The sequence below is a fragment of the Phyllosticta citribraziliensis genome (assembly GCF_038025025.1).
Source record: "Phyllosticta citribraziliensis strain CPC 17464 chromosome Unknown J3D65scaffold_7, whole genome shotgun sequence".
NCBI classification, from domain to species: Eukaryota; Fungi; Ascomycota; class Dothideomycetes; order Botryosphaeriales; family Phyllostictaceae; genus Phyllosticta; species Phyllosticta citribraziliensis.
The window spans coordinates 649,531-663,234 of NW_027117344.1; the positions used below are offsets into that span (position 1 = coordinate 649,531).

Consider the following 13,704-nt stretch of genomic DNA (forward strand, 5'->3'; position numbering starts at 1 on the left):
TTGAAAAATGTCGGCAGGAAAGCGTGAGCGTCATAGCTTGGCGGAGTCACCCACTGGACCGCAGACAGACACCGCCCACGCAGCACAGACCCTACCCCGCTGTCCGTCACCGGCACCCTGTTGACTCTCACCACATTTCCTTGACACTTTGCTTTGTACTCTATTGCAATCTTTATTCATTGTGGTTCGTGAGTCCGTTCAAGCTAGGTAGGTATCTATGGCCCCCCTCCGTCGTACAGCAGCCCTCATTCACTACGACCTCTACTCGTCGTCATCGTAGAAGATCTTGGCGCCTCCGAGGAAGGTGCCATCGCAGACCTTGAAACGGCCCTTGAGGCTGCTCAGAGTCTTGACCTCATCCGCAGTCAACTCCCAGCCGTCAAGCGCAAAGTTGCCTTCAATGCGCGAGGCAGTGACACTCTTGGGAATGACACTGGTGCCGCGTTGGATACCCCACATCAAGCTGCAAGACAGTCAGATCATTTCCAGACAACTAGTCTCGTCTTCACTTACAGGACTTGCTGCACGCTCTTGCCCTTTGCCTTGGCAATCTCACCGACAACAGGGTCCTTGTACAGCGGCGAGTCGGTCGAGCCAAGGCAGCTGTAGGCAGTGAGGTGAATGTTCTTGCCCTTGCAGTATTCGAGGAGCTTGGGCGCCGGGTAGCTGGGGTGCAGCTCGTACTGGTTCACGGCCGGAGGAATCTTGGTCGTGGGGTGGTTGAGGAGAATCTCGAGGTTGTGCTTGCAAAAGTTGGAGACACCAATGTTGCGCACACGGCCAGAGGCAGGGAGCTTCTGCATCTCTTGCCTACACTCATGTCAGTCTTGTTAAAAAGGTTGTCAAGAAACGTACCAGGTCTTGATAAAGTCCCAGTCGGGCAACTCCTTCTGAGGGTTCTCAGGGTCCATGGATGCCGGCCAGTGGATCAGGTAGAGGTCCACATAGTCGGTCTGGAGGTCCCGAAGCGAAGAGGTAATGCCCTCCTCAACTCTGTGATGCCACGTGTTGTCGAGCTTTTTGCGCGTTCAATTAGCCTACGAGCAGTTCCTCAGTGAGGCAAAGAACTCTACCTTGGTGGTGAGCCAAATCTCCTCGCGAGGAACACCAGAATCCTTGATGCCGTCGCCGACCTCCTTCTCGTTCTGGTAGGCCAGAGCAGTGTCAATGTGACGGTAGCCCTTTTGAAGCGCAACCTTGACGGCCTCGCGCACTTCGTTCGGCTTGGATTGCCAGGTGCCGAGACCGACAGCCGGAATCTTAGCACCGGAGTTGAGGGTGTAGGTCTTCTTGGTGTGCTCAAGTGTGCCGGCCATTGTGAATTGGTATGAGGTGTGGTGTGAGGGGTGGTTTGTAAAAGTGGAGGAAGAGGGGGGATGCGGTCAGGGCAGTTGGGAGCAGCGAGCTGTTATTTAGCTTTGATGCGAGGTACCCACAGCATGACGTTCCGGTTTGGCAAGCACCGGCATGGCTTGCATCGGGCCACCTGAGTCGACTCTGGAGTTTCGATAAGTCAAGAAAATTGTAGACTTTGACAGGCACACATGTTCCGGCTGAGAGGACCAAGTACCGGCGCCGATTACTGGTCCTGCTATGCTGATAGCCCTGTGAGAGCCCTCATTCACGGCTTCAACGTCTGCCTCGTCTCGAGAAGGACCAGTCCCGATTGACCAGGAGTCAAGTAGTTGTAGACGAAAGGGCGCAAGGGGCCATTTTTTCCGGGATATGAGCAGTAAACAAAAGCGTCGGCTGGTCTGTCTGGAGCCAAAAACTGACTGCCATGGCGGGGTAAGGGCAGCTGTGGCGCGACATGACCGACGCCGATGATGCGCACCAGACACCGCCGCACGGTCTCCACGAGAGGGGCTTCTCGCGCCAAAGCTCCGTCACCGTCGACAACCTTCAACCCCACCACCACCATCCATCCAAGCCATGTCGTCCGGTTTCGTCTCGGGCGGCACCAACGAGCAGCCAATCGAGCGAGACGAGGAATGGCTCAAGGCCCAGCAAGAGATTGAGGCCACCCGCAGGCGCAAAGAGGAGGAAAAAGAGCAGGACGGCGGCAAAAGCCTCTACGAGGTTCTCCAGGCGAACAAGGGTGAATTGCGGCTGGGACCGACATTCAATCGTGCACGGCAGCTAATATGATAGATCTTGAACCATCATAGCCAAGAAACAAGAAGCTTTCGAAGAATCAATCAAGTTCAAAAACCAATTCCGTTCACTCGATGAAGACGAAGCCGAATTTCTCGACTCGGTCCTAGAATCAACACGGGCCAAAGAAGCCGCTGTCAGAACGGAGACGACTGAACAACTGGACGCCTTCCGCAGGCAACAAGAAGAAGCCGAAAGGGCTGCTCGCTTGGCTGCCGGGACCGAGGGGAGCCCAGCTGCCGAAGAAGAGCAATGGGTACCCGCGGGAAAGAAGCGCAAAAAGGGCAAGGATAGAGAGAATCTGCTCGGGGTCAAGCTTCGAAAAGCTTCAAGCACCGATGACAAGTCCACGAAGACGGCGGCGGAAAATGCTGCAGCGTCAGACACGAACTCAGGCGCGTCTGCCGGTACCAAACCTACGCCGAGCACCTTGAAGGACGACTCTCCCAAGCAAGCTGCGTCATCATCAAATGGTTTGAAGTCGGCCGAAAGCTCGGAGATGAAAGAGAAGCCCGTCATTCCAAGCAAGCCCGCTCCTGCTGGACTGGGTCTCGCTGGATACTCGTCAGATGAGGATGATTAAAAGGAAGTAATTGGCAGACTTGAGAAAACCGAACGGAATGAAAGCTTGGAGGAGAATGATTTGATCAAAGCCTTGCCATCAAGGTAGTCAGACAGTAGAAGATGCGAGAGTATGTGAGCAATAAGCTCCAAAAAAAATCAATGTGACTGCAAGGATTGAAACCTCCACACAAGTTAGAAATGCTTCAAGTGATCAATACATCATTTGGGAATCTCATGAAGAATCTCATCCAGCCTGCCTACCAAGCTGCAGCCATACAACGGCATTTACTCGGCATTGAACACCGCTAAGAGACCTCCGGCGGCCGAGGAGCTCGCGCCAAAACCTCAAACGACGTCAATCGCGGCATGAATTGACCAGCCTTGAGCAATCGGCACCATTGACACTCCAAAAACCTCCTCTCCACCTCAACCCCCGCTGCACCATGGCACCTCCATCGCGCCCTCGAACACTCAACAAAGCCACGTTTCCCTCGGTATTTTCAAAGCTCAAGACGCAGACGTACTCCGATGTCTCACGAGGAACCGCGACGCGCAACATTCGCACCATTGACTGGAATCCCCTTGGCACTCTGATCGCCACGGGCGCATCAGACCGCACACTACGCGTCTGGAATCCGGAGAAGCCTCAAGCAAAGAATTCGACCGAGCTACGTGGACACACCAATTCGATTGAGCGCGTCGCATGGAACCCTACAAAGGAGTCGGAGCTGGCAAGTTGCAGCGCTGATGGGACGGTCAGATTCTGGGACGTCAGGACAAAGCTTTGTATCTCCAAGGTCGAGGTTGGAGGCGAAGCTTTTACGCTGTCATGGAGACCAGACGGAAGTGAGGTGGTCGTTGGACGCAAGGTGAGTGAATGGATGGCGTTGTTGCGGAGGCCATGATTCTGACGCTTCACAGGACGATAGACTCGTTCCGATTTCACGCTCGACCTTTACCGCATTGCCTATTCACCCGCAACCTGTGCAGACAAACCAGACGACGTTTTCTTGGAGCGGTCAAGAGCTGTTCTTGACGACGGGCGAGGGTCACGTCAAGGTTCTTGACTACCCGTCTATGGTCTGTCAATAATCTACCTATAACCTGGATCATGGCTGACTAGACACAGAACGTAGTCCACACACTAAACGCGCACACATCTTCTTGCTACTCCATCTGCTACTCGCCAACGGCATCATACCTAGCCATCGGCGGCTCCGACGCACTCATAACATTGTGGGATACCAAGGACTGGATCTGCCAGCGCACCCTCACCAACATGACCGGGCCCGTCCGCACCGTCAGCTTTTCCTTTGATGGCAGCTACATCGTCGGGGGTTCAGACGAAGGTACCGGACTCGAAGTCGCTCACGTAGAGACTGGAGAATATGTTCACAAGGTGGAAATAAACTCTCCGTCTCCGTGCGTACAATGGCACCCGAGCCGCTACGTCCTCGCCTATTCGGACTCGACTGTCCTGAAGATTGTTGGTGGAGCTGAGAGGGGCTGAGGTTGATTCCAGTGTGGATGATTATCGACATTGTTGATCTGCTGGCTGCGCGTAAGCCGAGTTTGTTGAGATGAGCCAGGGAAGGCTCATAAATGACCGTATACCCCGAGTTTGGCGGCAGAGCTTACACTGTCGCTTTTGTTGAAAAAAGATACCAAGGTGAGTGCCGATCGACTGTATTTTATCTGTCTGACACCATTCAGCAAGATCACCAAAAGCGCCACGACTCATATAGTAACAAGAGATTTGCCAAACATGGCATTTCTACCCTTCAAATTCGCCGAGTCAATTGAAATGGAAAAGCACCATTCGCCATTTCTCAAATTCGCTTTTTCCTGAATCCACGTGCTTCCAACTACAAATGTTTCGTGTTCTCCTCACTCTCCCGGAACCACCGCTCAAGCGCATTCCTATCCCTCACCCTGAGCCCAACCTTGAACTTCTTCGGCTCCATGGTCAAACTCGTAGGCAGAGCATTGGCCTCCAAGCAATCCATAATTGGCCTATCCTTAGGGTCCTTTGCCTCGATAATCTCAAACGCAGATATCATCCTCACAAACGCCGTAAAAAGCTCCCTATTCGCCAAGTGGCTGCCAGCGCACATCCTGCTGCCCGCACCGTAGCCGTAGTGAGGCGTACCGCTGACTTCTGGGTTGCCTTCCTCGTCGCTCTTCATGTACCGCTCGGGCTCAAAGTCGAACGGGTTCTTGAAGTGGTCTTCGTCGTAGTCGGCCGCGTACGCGTTCATGTAGAATGTGGTGCCGGCCGGGATGACGGCGCCCTTGTACTCGACGTCCTTGATGGAGACGCGCGGCAGAGAGATGGGGATGACGGTCCAGAAGCGCAGCGTCTCTTTGACGAGCGCCGTGATGTATGGGATCTTTTCTTCGACGAGGCAGTGCGACCATGCGTTGCCGTACGGGTAGACGCGCATGATTTCTTCGTACGCCTTTTTCTGGATGCGTTGGCCGGTGGACGAGGAGAGCGTTGCTAACCCCATGATCAGGTTGCCGGGGACTGTGTCTAGTCCTGCTGATACCATGGACAGGCCAATGGAAAGGACCTCGGCTGGTAAATGTTAGCAACTGACAGTTCCAACTCTACTCGGTCACTCACCATGGTTCAGCTTTGCTTCCGGATCCTTCAACACATTGCCCGTAATGCACGGCTTGTCAGTCCCCTCGGCGATTCTCTCCTGGAGCATGTGTAGCAGCTTGTTCATGTAAACCTCGCGCCTCTTTCTGCTCTCCACCGCGCCCTGGTTCGTCTTGGTCGAAAACAGTCTCAGCAAGGGGACGTAGTCTTGCCAGTTGTTGCTGGTTGATCTGTAGTTGGAGATGAGCCGCTCCACATTCACAATCTCTCTTAGCATGTCGTCGTTGACGTTGCCGTCAATGCGGAAGCCGTAGTTTAGCGTCAAGCTGGTGTTGAGCGCAAAACGCTGGAAGTAGGGAGCGGGGTCTGAAGCGAGTTAGTTGGGTTTTTGGTGTAGTAAGCCTTCCACTCCTTTTCAGTCATATCTTGGCTACTCTCGTGCCATGCTCGACAAAAAAGCAAGAATCAAAGCTCACCGATGTCAACTTGGCCGTATTGGCTGTCCTTGAGCATCTCGATGATACTGACATACGATTCGAGGTCAATGATGGGCATGTACGACTGCACGGCGGGCCTGTTGAGCGCCGTGGCCGCGGCCTTGCGTCGATTCTTGCACGACTCGTCCCACGGCGAAGTGCCGATGGTGAAGCCCTGGGAGCTAGACACGACCTTGTGGAAAGTGTGAAGCGTAGGCCTCGAAATAAGAGCAGATTGGTTGTGAATCCAGAGATCGCGGACAGAATCGAAGCTGTTGGCGAAGACGATGCGCTGGCAAAATGATCAGCACCATCCACACGCATTGAATCATTCGATTTATTGTCACTACTTACTCTGTTACCCAGACGAACTTGGAAAACCGGACCGTATTTCTTGGACCACTCGCGCGCTACCTTTGGATGGTTTGTCCCCAGTTGAATCAGGTTTCCGAAAAGCGGCACTCCCGGAATCTCTGGAATGCCCCTGATCTTGGGCATATCCGTCCGGTTGAAGTAGCGAATAAGGAAATACACGGCCACAACGGCGGCCAGGATCTGCACCGGTAACGACATGGCGACAGATTTGGCGACCAAATAGCTACTGAGAAACCGTGCGGACCGCGATGACAGGAATTTAGACCGAGGAGTTGGGCAAAGGTAATGTCAACAAACGAAAAGTCTTTGGAGGAGCTTTTATGCAGCGCCCCGAATCCATAGAGCAACCCGGCGGGTGACCCTGGAAAGCTAGAAGAGCAGGCATTCCGTCCCAGCGCTCGCCGTTCCGCACTCTCTAGCGTCACACACGCCTCCACTCAAACAGCTGCCATTAGCAGTGTTGTCATGTAGCAACTATGTCCCTCTTCCTCTCGGCCTTCGGCTTTCGCTATGTAGCCATTCAATACTTTGCTTATATAAAAAGAAGCTTTGCGTATTCGGCCACCGCTGATTGAGCAATTCTTCGACAGTCAAAACTTTCGTATATCTCAGGGTGCTGATTTAGACACAGAATCGTCCAGCATGGTAACCTACATGTCTTCCTCACTCCCGCCACAAACCTGCCCAGTCAAGCGCTGCTTGCTGGCGCGTCAGTGGTGGAGCCCCATGTGGTCTCGTGCTGCTATGCTTCCACGCTGCAGGTGGCCAGGCGCCTCAGCTCATAGTGGATATTTCACGAGGAGCAATTGGCCAGCTGCGACCAATCCGTCAGGCCCGTTTCGAGGTCATCTCTACATCCACAGCCATTCAGCTTTTCCATCGCCCCTTTTTTACTTCGTCGACTCGGGACGGAGGCTGAACTCGGGTCCGGAACCAGACGACAAAGCTTGCTCTCAATCGGCGCCCAGGTTCCTGGAGCATCATGGCCGGCGCGCCCTGTCAATGGCACCCTGTTGCGTTTTGGGGCGCGCAGTTGTAATTGGGCGCAGGCCATTGGGCGCGCGGGGATGCCGCTGCGAGTCGTGCGGACGCTTTCCGTCGTCCCGTCCCCGCCTTGTGGAGATGCTGGGACGTGCTCGCGCGCCTCCCCCGGATTCCTTGGGCGGGCGGGCGGAAAGGCGCCGTGCGGGGTGCTTGGGAGTGGAGATGGGGGGAGTGTCGGACAGGGGTAGCTTTTGCGCTTTTGCGGTAGGTGCTTGCGTGCATTGCGTCATTGGTTTGTCGAAATCGTCCGTGTTGTGAGAAGGCTTGTGCCGCTCAAGGCCGTGTATTCAGGGACAATTCGTGGGATATAGGACGAGCAGGCGGGAGAACCGTTTGGCTTGAATGTAAAGTTCAAAGTCATCAAGAAGCTCCGAGACTGCAATCACAATTGCCACGACTTCTTGCAGCACGCCTCGAGACTTGAGGCCAAATGAAAGAAGAGCAAGCACGACATGAATGATCTTGTTTGGTTTAACTAAAGGATGCACATACACAGATGTCGTCTAAAATGGAAACGTGAGCGCTGGCTCAATCTTCCCGCGGCACTGACCGAATCCAACAAGGGCTTCCTCGTCGCTGCCACACACGCCGGTGAAGATGACCTCATCACCATCGTGAAGAAATGTCCTCTCGTCTCCTCCCGAGAGCTTCATGCTCAGCTTGCCATTTTGCGTCGACTCCAAAAGACAGCCCAGTGAGCCAGGAGTCGTGCCACTGATTGTGCCGGATCCAAGCAAATCACCTACGTTGAAGGGACACCCGCCTACTGTGTGGTGGGCGAGCATCTGCGGAAATGAAAAGAGGAGGTTCTTGCCACTGGTCTCGCAAATGGTTCCCTTGGTTCCAGAGCTTGCTGTGTTCTCGTCAGTCAAGAAGGAAGAGAGAAAGGAGCGAGCACTTACACTCAATGTCGACCTTCAACTTGATGTCTGGGACCGTCTCGTTGCGCTCTGATTTCATGTACGGCAGAATGTCCTCGTCATTCTCAAGCGGCTTGGTCAAGAAAGGCTCAAGTGCCTCGTACAAGACAACCCACGGGCTGACGCTCGTTCCAAAATTCTTGGCATTGAATGGACCCAGGGGAACGTATTCCCAAGCCTGGATATCACGAGCAGACCAGTCATTCATCATGACGACTCCAAAAATGCTCTGATCGGCTTCGTCAACGGGTATGGGCTCGCCCAGCTTTGTGTTTTTGCACACAAACGCTCCCAGCTCCAACTCAAAGTCGAGCTTGCGCGAGGCCGAGAAGATGGGCTTCTTGACCTCGGCAGCGGGGTTCTCCAAGAACTGGCCGCTCGGTCTGCGGATCGGGGTCCCCGAAACCACGACCGACGACGCTCTGCCGTGGTATCCCACGGGCAGGTGTTTGTAGTTGGGGTTCAGGGCGAGCATGGGCCCGCGGAACATTTGGCCCGCATTGAAGGCGTGGTTCAGGCCGACGAAAAAGTCGGTGTAGTCGCCAATCTTGAAGGGAATGTGGTTCTTGACCTTGTCGAGAGGGACGAGGGCGGCTGTCTGAAGGGCGGCATTGTCCTTGAGAATTTCCGGGTGCGGCGTGTCTTCCAAAAAGATGTCCTGGATATACTTGCGGACCACGCTGTGAATTGGACGGCCGAGAGCCGCAAATGCGTTCAGCGTGGGCTCGGAGAAGACTTGCTGGTGTGGCTGGATGATTGAAAGCGCGGAGAATCCATTATTTGCGACAAAGACCTCGAGATCAAGGGCGGCATCACCGATTGCGATGGCTACCCGGGGCTTGGGTGACAGAGGAGTGGATATGACACCAAACGGGATGTTGGCAAGGGAGAAGTGCGAGCCCTTGGGGATGTTGAGCCAGGAGCGGAGAGCAGGCATGGTGACACGGTGATTCAACGAGGACTGTCGACGGAGGAGGAGGAGATGGCAGAAGAGTTGTAGCTGAAGCTGAAGCTGAGGCCGAAGCCGTAGCTCGAAAGCGTCAGCGCGGGCATAGCATGTAGGTTCAAGGGATGATGGTTCCTGGTCGGGTCCCCTCTGACGGAGCGATTCCGCACGTTTTCGGTTGGGGTGGCCAGTGCACGTCTTCCCCACACAGGGTTCCCGGCCTCCCGCCAACTCCACTTCCTCCATCCCATCTCCAGTTCCGCACTCGACGGCTACACCCTCACACTAGTCCGCCGGGACAAAAGGCGACATGGACTCCAGCACCTCTGGCCGTGTCATCTCCTCCTACGACGATCCCAACAAGCCCTCCCCTTCTCAGATCCAGCAGCGCCGCGTCTGGTCTCGTCTTATCAAACGCATCCGCCTGCCGCGCTCCTCCCCCGCAACAAAGGTCCCAAAGAGCCTGGTTCCCTTGACTGAGCGCAACCTCACCGAGCTCTTCAACCCCGACTACTGCGACGAGCACGATGCCTTTCACGAATTTCGCCGTCCCCGAAAAATATCGATACCAGAATGGCTTCAACTCCTACCATGAGTGCGTGCCTGGTCACCCGACCCACGTTGCCCGTCACTAACCCCCCGCCACAGGACTGAAGCCGTAGAGGGCGCTCTGCCCATCGCCACAAACTCGCCCCAGACACCACCCTATGGTCTGTATGCTGGAAAGCTGTCGGGCACCGCCTTTACTGCTCCACGTGCCGAGAATCAGCAGACCTGGCTGTATCGAATCCTGCCTGCGTCGGCCCACAGCAACTTTGAGCCGCGAGAGCATCAGACCTTCAACACCAACCCGGAAAACAAGCCTTGGGAGAAGATTTACCAGATTCCCAACCAGCTGCGATGGGATCCTTTCGACCTCGACGAGACGGTCGACTGGGTCCACGCCCTGCACCTCATCGCCGGCGCTGGAAGTCCCGTCACCAAATCGGGTGTCGGTTACTACATTTATGCTGCAGGCAAGGACATGGACCAGAACTCGGCCTTTTACTCTGCAGACGGCGACTTTCTCATCGTCCCCCAACATGGCGTCCTCGACATCCAGACAGAGCTGGGCAAGCTCCTCGTCAGACCCAATGAGATTTGCGTCATTCCACGGGGTGTTCGGTATCGCGTGACCCTACCCCAGGGTCCGGTCCGAGGCTACATCTGCGAGCTGTACCAAGGCCACTTTGCCCTCCCTGAGCTGGGACCCATCGGCAGCAACTGTCTCGCCAACGCGCGCGACTTTCAAGCCCCAGTGGCATATTTTGATGAGGACACGAGCACAGAGTGGACGCTCTTATCCAAGTTTGCCGGTCAGCTTTTTGCCGCTAAGCAGAACCACACCCCTTTTGACGTGGTCGCCTGGCACGGGCTGTACTATCCGTACAAGTACGACCTGGGAAGGTACAATGCCATTGGTAGCATTTCCTACGACCATCCGGATCCGTCCATTTACACGGTCCTTACGGCGCCAACGGACCACGCAGGGACAGCGGTTGCCGACTTTGTAATCTTTCCGCCGCGGTGGCTGGTGGCCGAGGAAACATTCCGGCCCCCTTGGTACCATCGCAACACCATGTCCGAGTTCATGGGATTGATCCACGGCCAGTACGACGCCAAGACGGGGGGCGGGTTTCAACCAGCTGGCGCCAGTCTGCACAACGTCATGTCCGCGCACGGCCCGGACGCGACGACGCATGAAAAGGCGTCATCAGTCGAGCTGAAGCCGCAAAAGGTCGGCGAGGGCAGCATGGCGTTCATGTTTGAAAGCTGCCTCATGGTCGGCGTGACAGAGTGGGGCCTGAGCAAGTGCGCCAAAATCCAGGACGGATACAACAGTGAGAGTTGGGTACCGTTGAAGCCGCATTTCAAGATTCCAGCAGGGAAGAAGCGCATCGCAAACGAGGTCACTGCGGACGGTGGCCAGGCGGACGCAAGGCAACAACCGCACTATGCGTAGACGCTGATTTCCTTGGATAATGATTCAGTTTGACGAAATGATGTGGAACGAAATTGTTTGGATGGCTTGCCGTTTACTCGGATGCTAGGTAAAATACCACGCCGACCTTTCTTTTCTTTTCACACTGTGGCCCGTCGCCTTCCATTGACGAATCATCAAACGGCTGCAACGTGGCTCATCAACACGCCTTGCCCTTGCGCTGTGTATACTGTACATGCGCAGAAGCCACTCATTACCCCATAGTTCCCCACCCCCGCCCGCCCCTCTCGCGCCTCGCTGCGTCAATACCAGATGAAACAAGCACAATCATCGCAGATGCAACAGCGTAGCATCGAACACGACATTTTTGCTCCATCGCTCCCGCTGCCGCATCTCTCCGCCGCCCGCAGCGGTTCCGTCGCCCGTCCCGTCCGTCGGCCGCCGTTGCGCGTCGTCATCGACGGGTTTTCCAGAAGGTGGTGGGCCCCTGGTGTTGACCTTGACCTTGTCCCTGTCCCTGTTTATGATCGCGGGGGGGATGGTGTGCCCTGTCCCTGTCGTCCGTTTGCTGCTAACCGGGTTCTGCGATCGATGATCGTTCGTGATCTTGCATCTTGACCTGTGCGCCAATTGAGTGGGCACACTGCGTCAATCCTGTACTTGTCGGTAAGTACAGTATAAGCCATCAGAGTATCTTCCCCATTCTTCGCGACTGAGGGACGGTGTTGCGAGAAAGCACTGTTCATCATGCCCTCCACCGCTGACTGACAATACATCATCATCCTCCCCCATATCTCTTCCCGCTCCTCCCACCTCGAACGGCAAAGCACTCACCCAACCCTCCCCACCCCTACCTTACCAGCCCTGGCGGCAAGGCCTCCCTGCCTCGTCCGCGCGGCCTCCCGACACCCCGGTCCCTGCCCACCTGCCTATCTGCGCCGTTGCTTGCGTAGCTTGTCGGGTCGGTCCTCCGGCACATCTGAGAACCGAGTGCGTCTGCCGGCGGGCTTGCGCGTTGAGCGTGGCGTGGAGGGAGGAAGTGGATGAGTGGTTTGGCTGCGTGGATTGTGGCTGTGAATCGCTGGGGAGATGTGTGGGGTCTGGAGATGTTGCTCGCGAGGAAGAAGAGAGAGAAAGGAGGAGTGGGAAAAGTGTGGCTCTAGAGGGTGCCTGGCCAAACCGTTGTGCCGCGGTAGGCAGAAGAAGTAAAGACGGCGGAGTAGAGGTTTATTTACCGATATGCGCGAAAGAGGCAGTTTAGTTTGCGAAGTGGCAGCTGTGTGGACCAGGGACTTGTGCTCTGTCTGTTTCCAGTGCCAGCAAAAACTCGCAGTGAATCAGCCACTGCACCCACAGGAGCGCACTAGGATCACACAAAGCCTACCGCCATCAAATCGACCCTCGACCCCAGGCAAAGCAATTCAATCACACCGGAGGAAATCGGGTCATCCAGACCACCTAGAGCAGCAATCAGGGGCCCGGAGTTGCATTGCGTTAGTGAGGTACGCTGCAGTCAAACCAGCCATAGCGCCATCGCATCCCGCCAGACGACACAAAACGCATAAGACAGACGCCGTTTCGCCCCCGTCACTTCCTCCCTCTCCCCCTGCCCCGTTCTCCTGACGCTCTCCCATCACACCTCAAACCCATGGCAGGTTTCCCTTCCCGCCCAGGCACCTGAGACGCGCGCGCGTGCCATGGTGCGGGAGGGAGGGAGGGAGGGCCAACGACGGCGGCGTTGCGGCAGGCTAACCAAACGGTCCTTAGACGACGAGCGACGGCTGCAGGCGTTGGGAGAGGCCCGCGCCGTCGCGTCTTCGGCCAAGGTTCTTGGGCGGTTCTTGAGGGGGTCTTGGTGAGGGGTAGATTTTTGGTCGTGGTGGTAGCATCATGGTTTGGTGTGTAGTTGGCAAGAGATCAGCACAAATGCATAAATTATGGTTGGTTGTCGCGTGCGGGCGCATTGAGCGGCGGCGACGTGTCTATGTACATTTTTGAACAAGGCGGTAGAAGGAGTTGCGTGATTGGGTGGGTGGAGGGTAAGGGAGAAGTGAAGTGTAGAAGGAAAACTGTTTTTGGGTTGACAAATGGCAGACAGGCATATTACGGAATGAGACAGACAATAGATGGACAAGTAGAGGGGATAGTGGTAGCGATCATATGATCGAAGGATGAGACAACCAAGGTGGTGAGGGAAGCGGAAGAAGTCAGGTAGTGAAAAAGTCAAGACTGGTGGACTTGGGTATAAGGAGAGTGTTGCGCCGTGCAGCTACCAAGAAGTGAACCAAATAGAGCAGACAGAGGTCGCTGACATGAAAAGAAAAATTAAGTTGGCCAAGATTGGCCACGCAGAAGAACAGAGCAACAAAGAGTGCTCGTAGTCCGAGCAATCGAATCGAAAAATGGGTCGACAGAAAGGAAGGAAAGCAAAGCATGTAGCGTATGACCTCGATGTACACGCAGCGCCGACGCAATGGTCGACGCGGAAAGCGTGTGGAGCAGTTACGGGGGCCCACAACTACGCAGAACTAGAAGCAAGATTTCGATTTTCGAAGCCGAAGGAGCTCAGCGCCTTTGCGCCGTCCGTGGAAGGTTACAGCAAATAGTCGAACCAGATGGCTTTCGGGGCAAGGGTAGAT

General features: G+C 55.3%; 6 protein-coding genes across 6 annotated transcripts; 3 read left to right on the plus strand and 3 right to left on the minus strand.

Moving 5' to 3' along the window:
* Window positions 1-164: 164 nt before the first annotated feature.
* J3D65DRAFT_572406 (putative glycerol dehydrogenase Gcy1) lies at window positions 165-1,375 on the minus strand. The gene is made up of 4 exons (XM_066797644.1): window positions 1,074-1,375; window positions 856-1,016; window positions 514-810; window positions 165-463 (listed from the first exon to the last, which is right to left on the minus strand). The coding sequence occupies exons 1-4, from the start codon at window positions 1,314-1,316 to the stop codon at window positions 262-264; spliced, it is 903 nt and encodes a 300-aa protein (XP_066654361.1). The 5' UTR covers window positions 1,317-1,375; the 3' UTR covers window positions 165-261.
* Window positions 1,376-1,889: 514 nt separating this feature from the next.
* On the plus strand, window positions 1,890-2,905 carry J3D65DRAFT_626872 (N-terminal domain of NEFA-interacting nuclear protein NIP30-domain-containing protein). Its single transcript, XM_066800474.1, has 2 exons — window positions 1,890-2,098; window positions 2,169-2,905. The coding sequence occupies exons 1-2, from the start codon at window positions 1,933-1,935 to the stop codon at window positions 2,735-2,737; spliced, it is 735 nt and encodes a 244-aa protein (XP_066654362.1). The 5' UTR covers window positions 1,890-1,932; the 3' UTR covers window positions 2,738-2,905.
* Window positions 2,906-3,054: 149 nt separating this feature from the next.
* On the plus strand, window positions 3,055-4,573 carry J3D65DRAFT_626873 (WD40-repeat-containing domain protein). Its single transcript, XM_066800475.1, has 4 exons — window positions 3,055-3,587; window positions 3,640-3,798; window positions 3,848-4,387; window positions 4,432-4,573. Exons 1-3 carry the CDS (start codon window positions 3,162-3,164, stop codon window positions 4,226-4,228), a joined length of 966 nt encoding a protein of 321 aa, XP_066654363.1. The 5' UTR covers window positions 3,055-3,161; the 3' UTR covers window positions 4,229-4,387; window positions 4,432-4,573.
* On the minus strand, window positions 4,392-6,530 carry J3D65DRAFT_626876 (cytochrome P450). The gene is made up of 4 exons (XM_066800476.1): window positions 6,154-6,530; window positions 5,800-6,091; window positions 5,345-5,689; window positions 4,392-5,296 (listed from the first exon to the last, which is right to left on the minus strand). Exons 1-4 carry the CDS (start codon window positions 6,370-6,372, stop codon window positions 4,584-4,586), a joined length of 1,569 nt encoding a protein of 522 aa, XP_066654364.1. The 5' UTR covers window positions 6,373-6,530; the 3' UTR covers window positions 4,392-4,583.
* Window positions 6,531-7,664: 1,134 nt separating this feature from the next.
* J3D65DRAFT_626878 (uncharacterized protein) lies at window positions 7,665-9,208 on the minus strand. The gene is made up of 2 exons (XM_066800477.1): window positions 8,121-9,208; window positions 7,665-8,071 (listed from the first exon to the last, which is right to left on the minus strand). Exons 1-2 carry the CDS (start codon window positions 9,073-9,075, stop codon window positions 7,722-7,724), a joined length of 1,305 nt encoding a protein of 434 aa, XP_066654365.1. The 5' UTR covers window positions 9,076-9,208; the 3' UTR covers window positions 7,665-7,721.
* A 122-nt stretch (window positions 9,209-9,330) lies between these two features.
* On the plus strand, window positions 9,331-11,194 carry J3D65DRAFT_626879 (Homogentisate 1,2-dioxygenase). The gene is made up of 2 exons (XM_066800478.1): window positions 9,331-9,679; window positions 9,733-11,194. Exons 1-2 carry the CDS (start codon window positions 9,612-9,614, stop codon window positions 11,084-11,086), a joined length of 1,422 nt encoding a protein of 473 aa, XP_066654366.1. The 5' UTR covers window positions 9,331-9,611; the 3' UTR covers window positions 11,087-11,194.
* The last annotated feature ends 2,510 nt before the right edge of the window (window positions 11,195-13,704 follow it).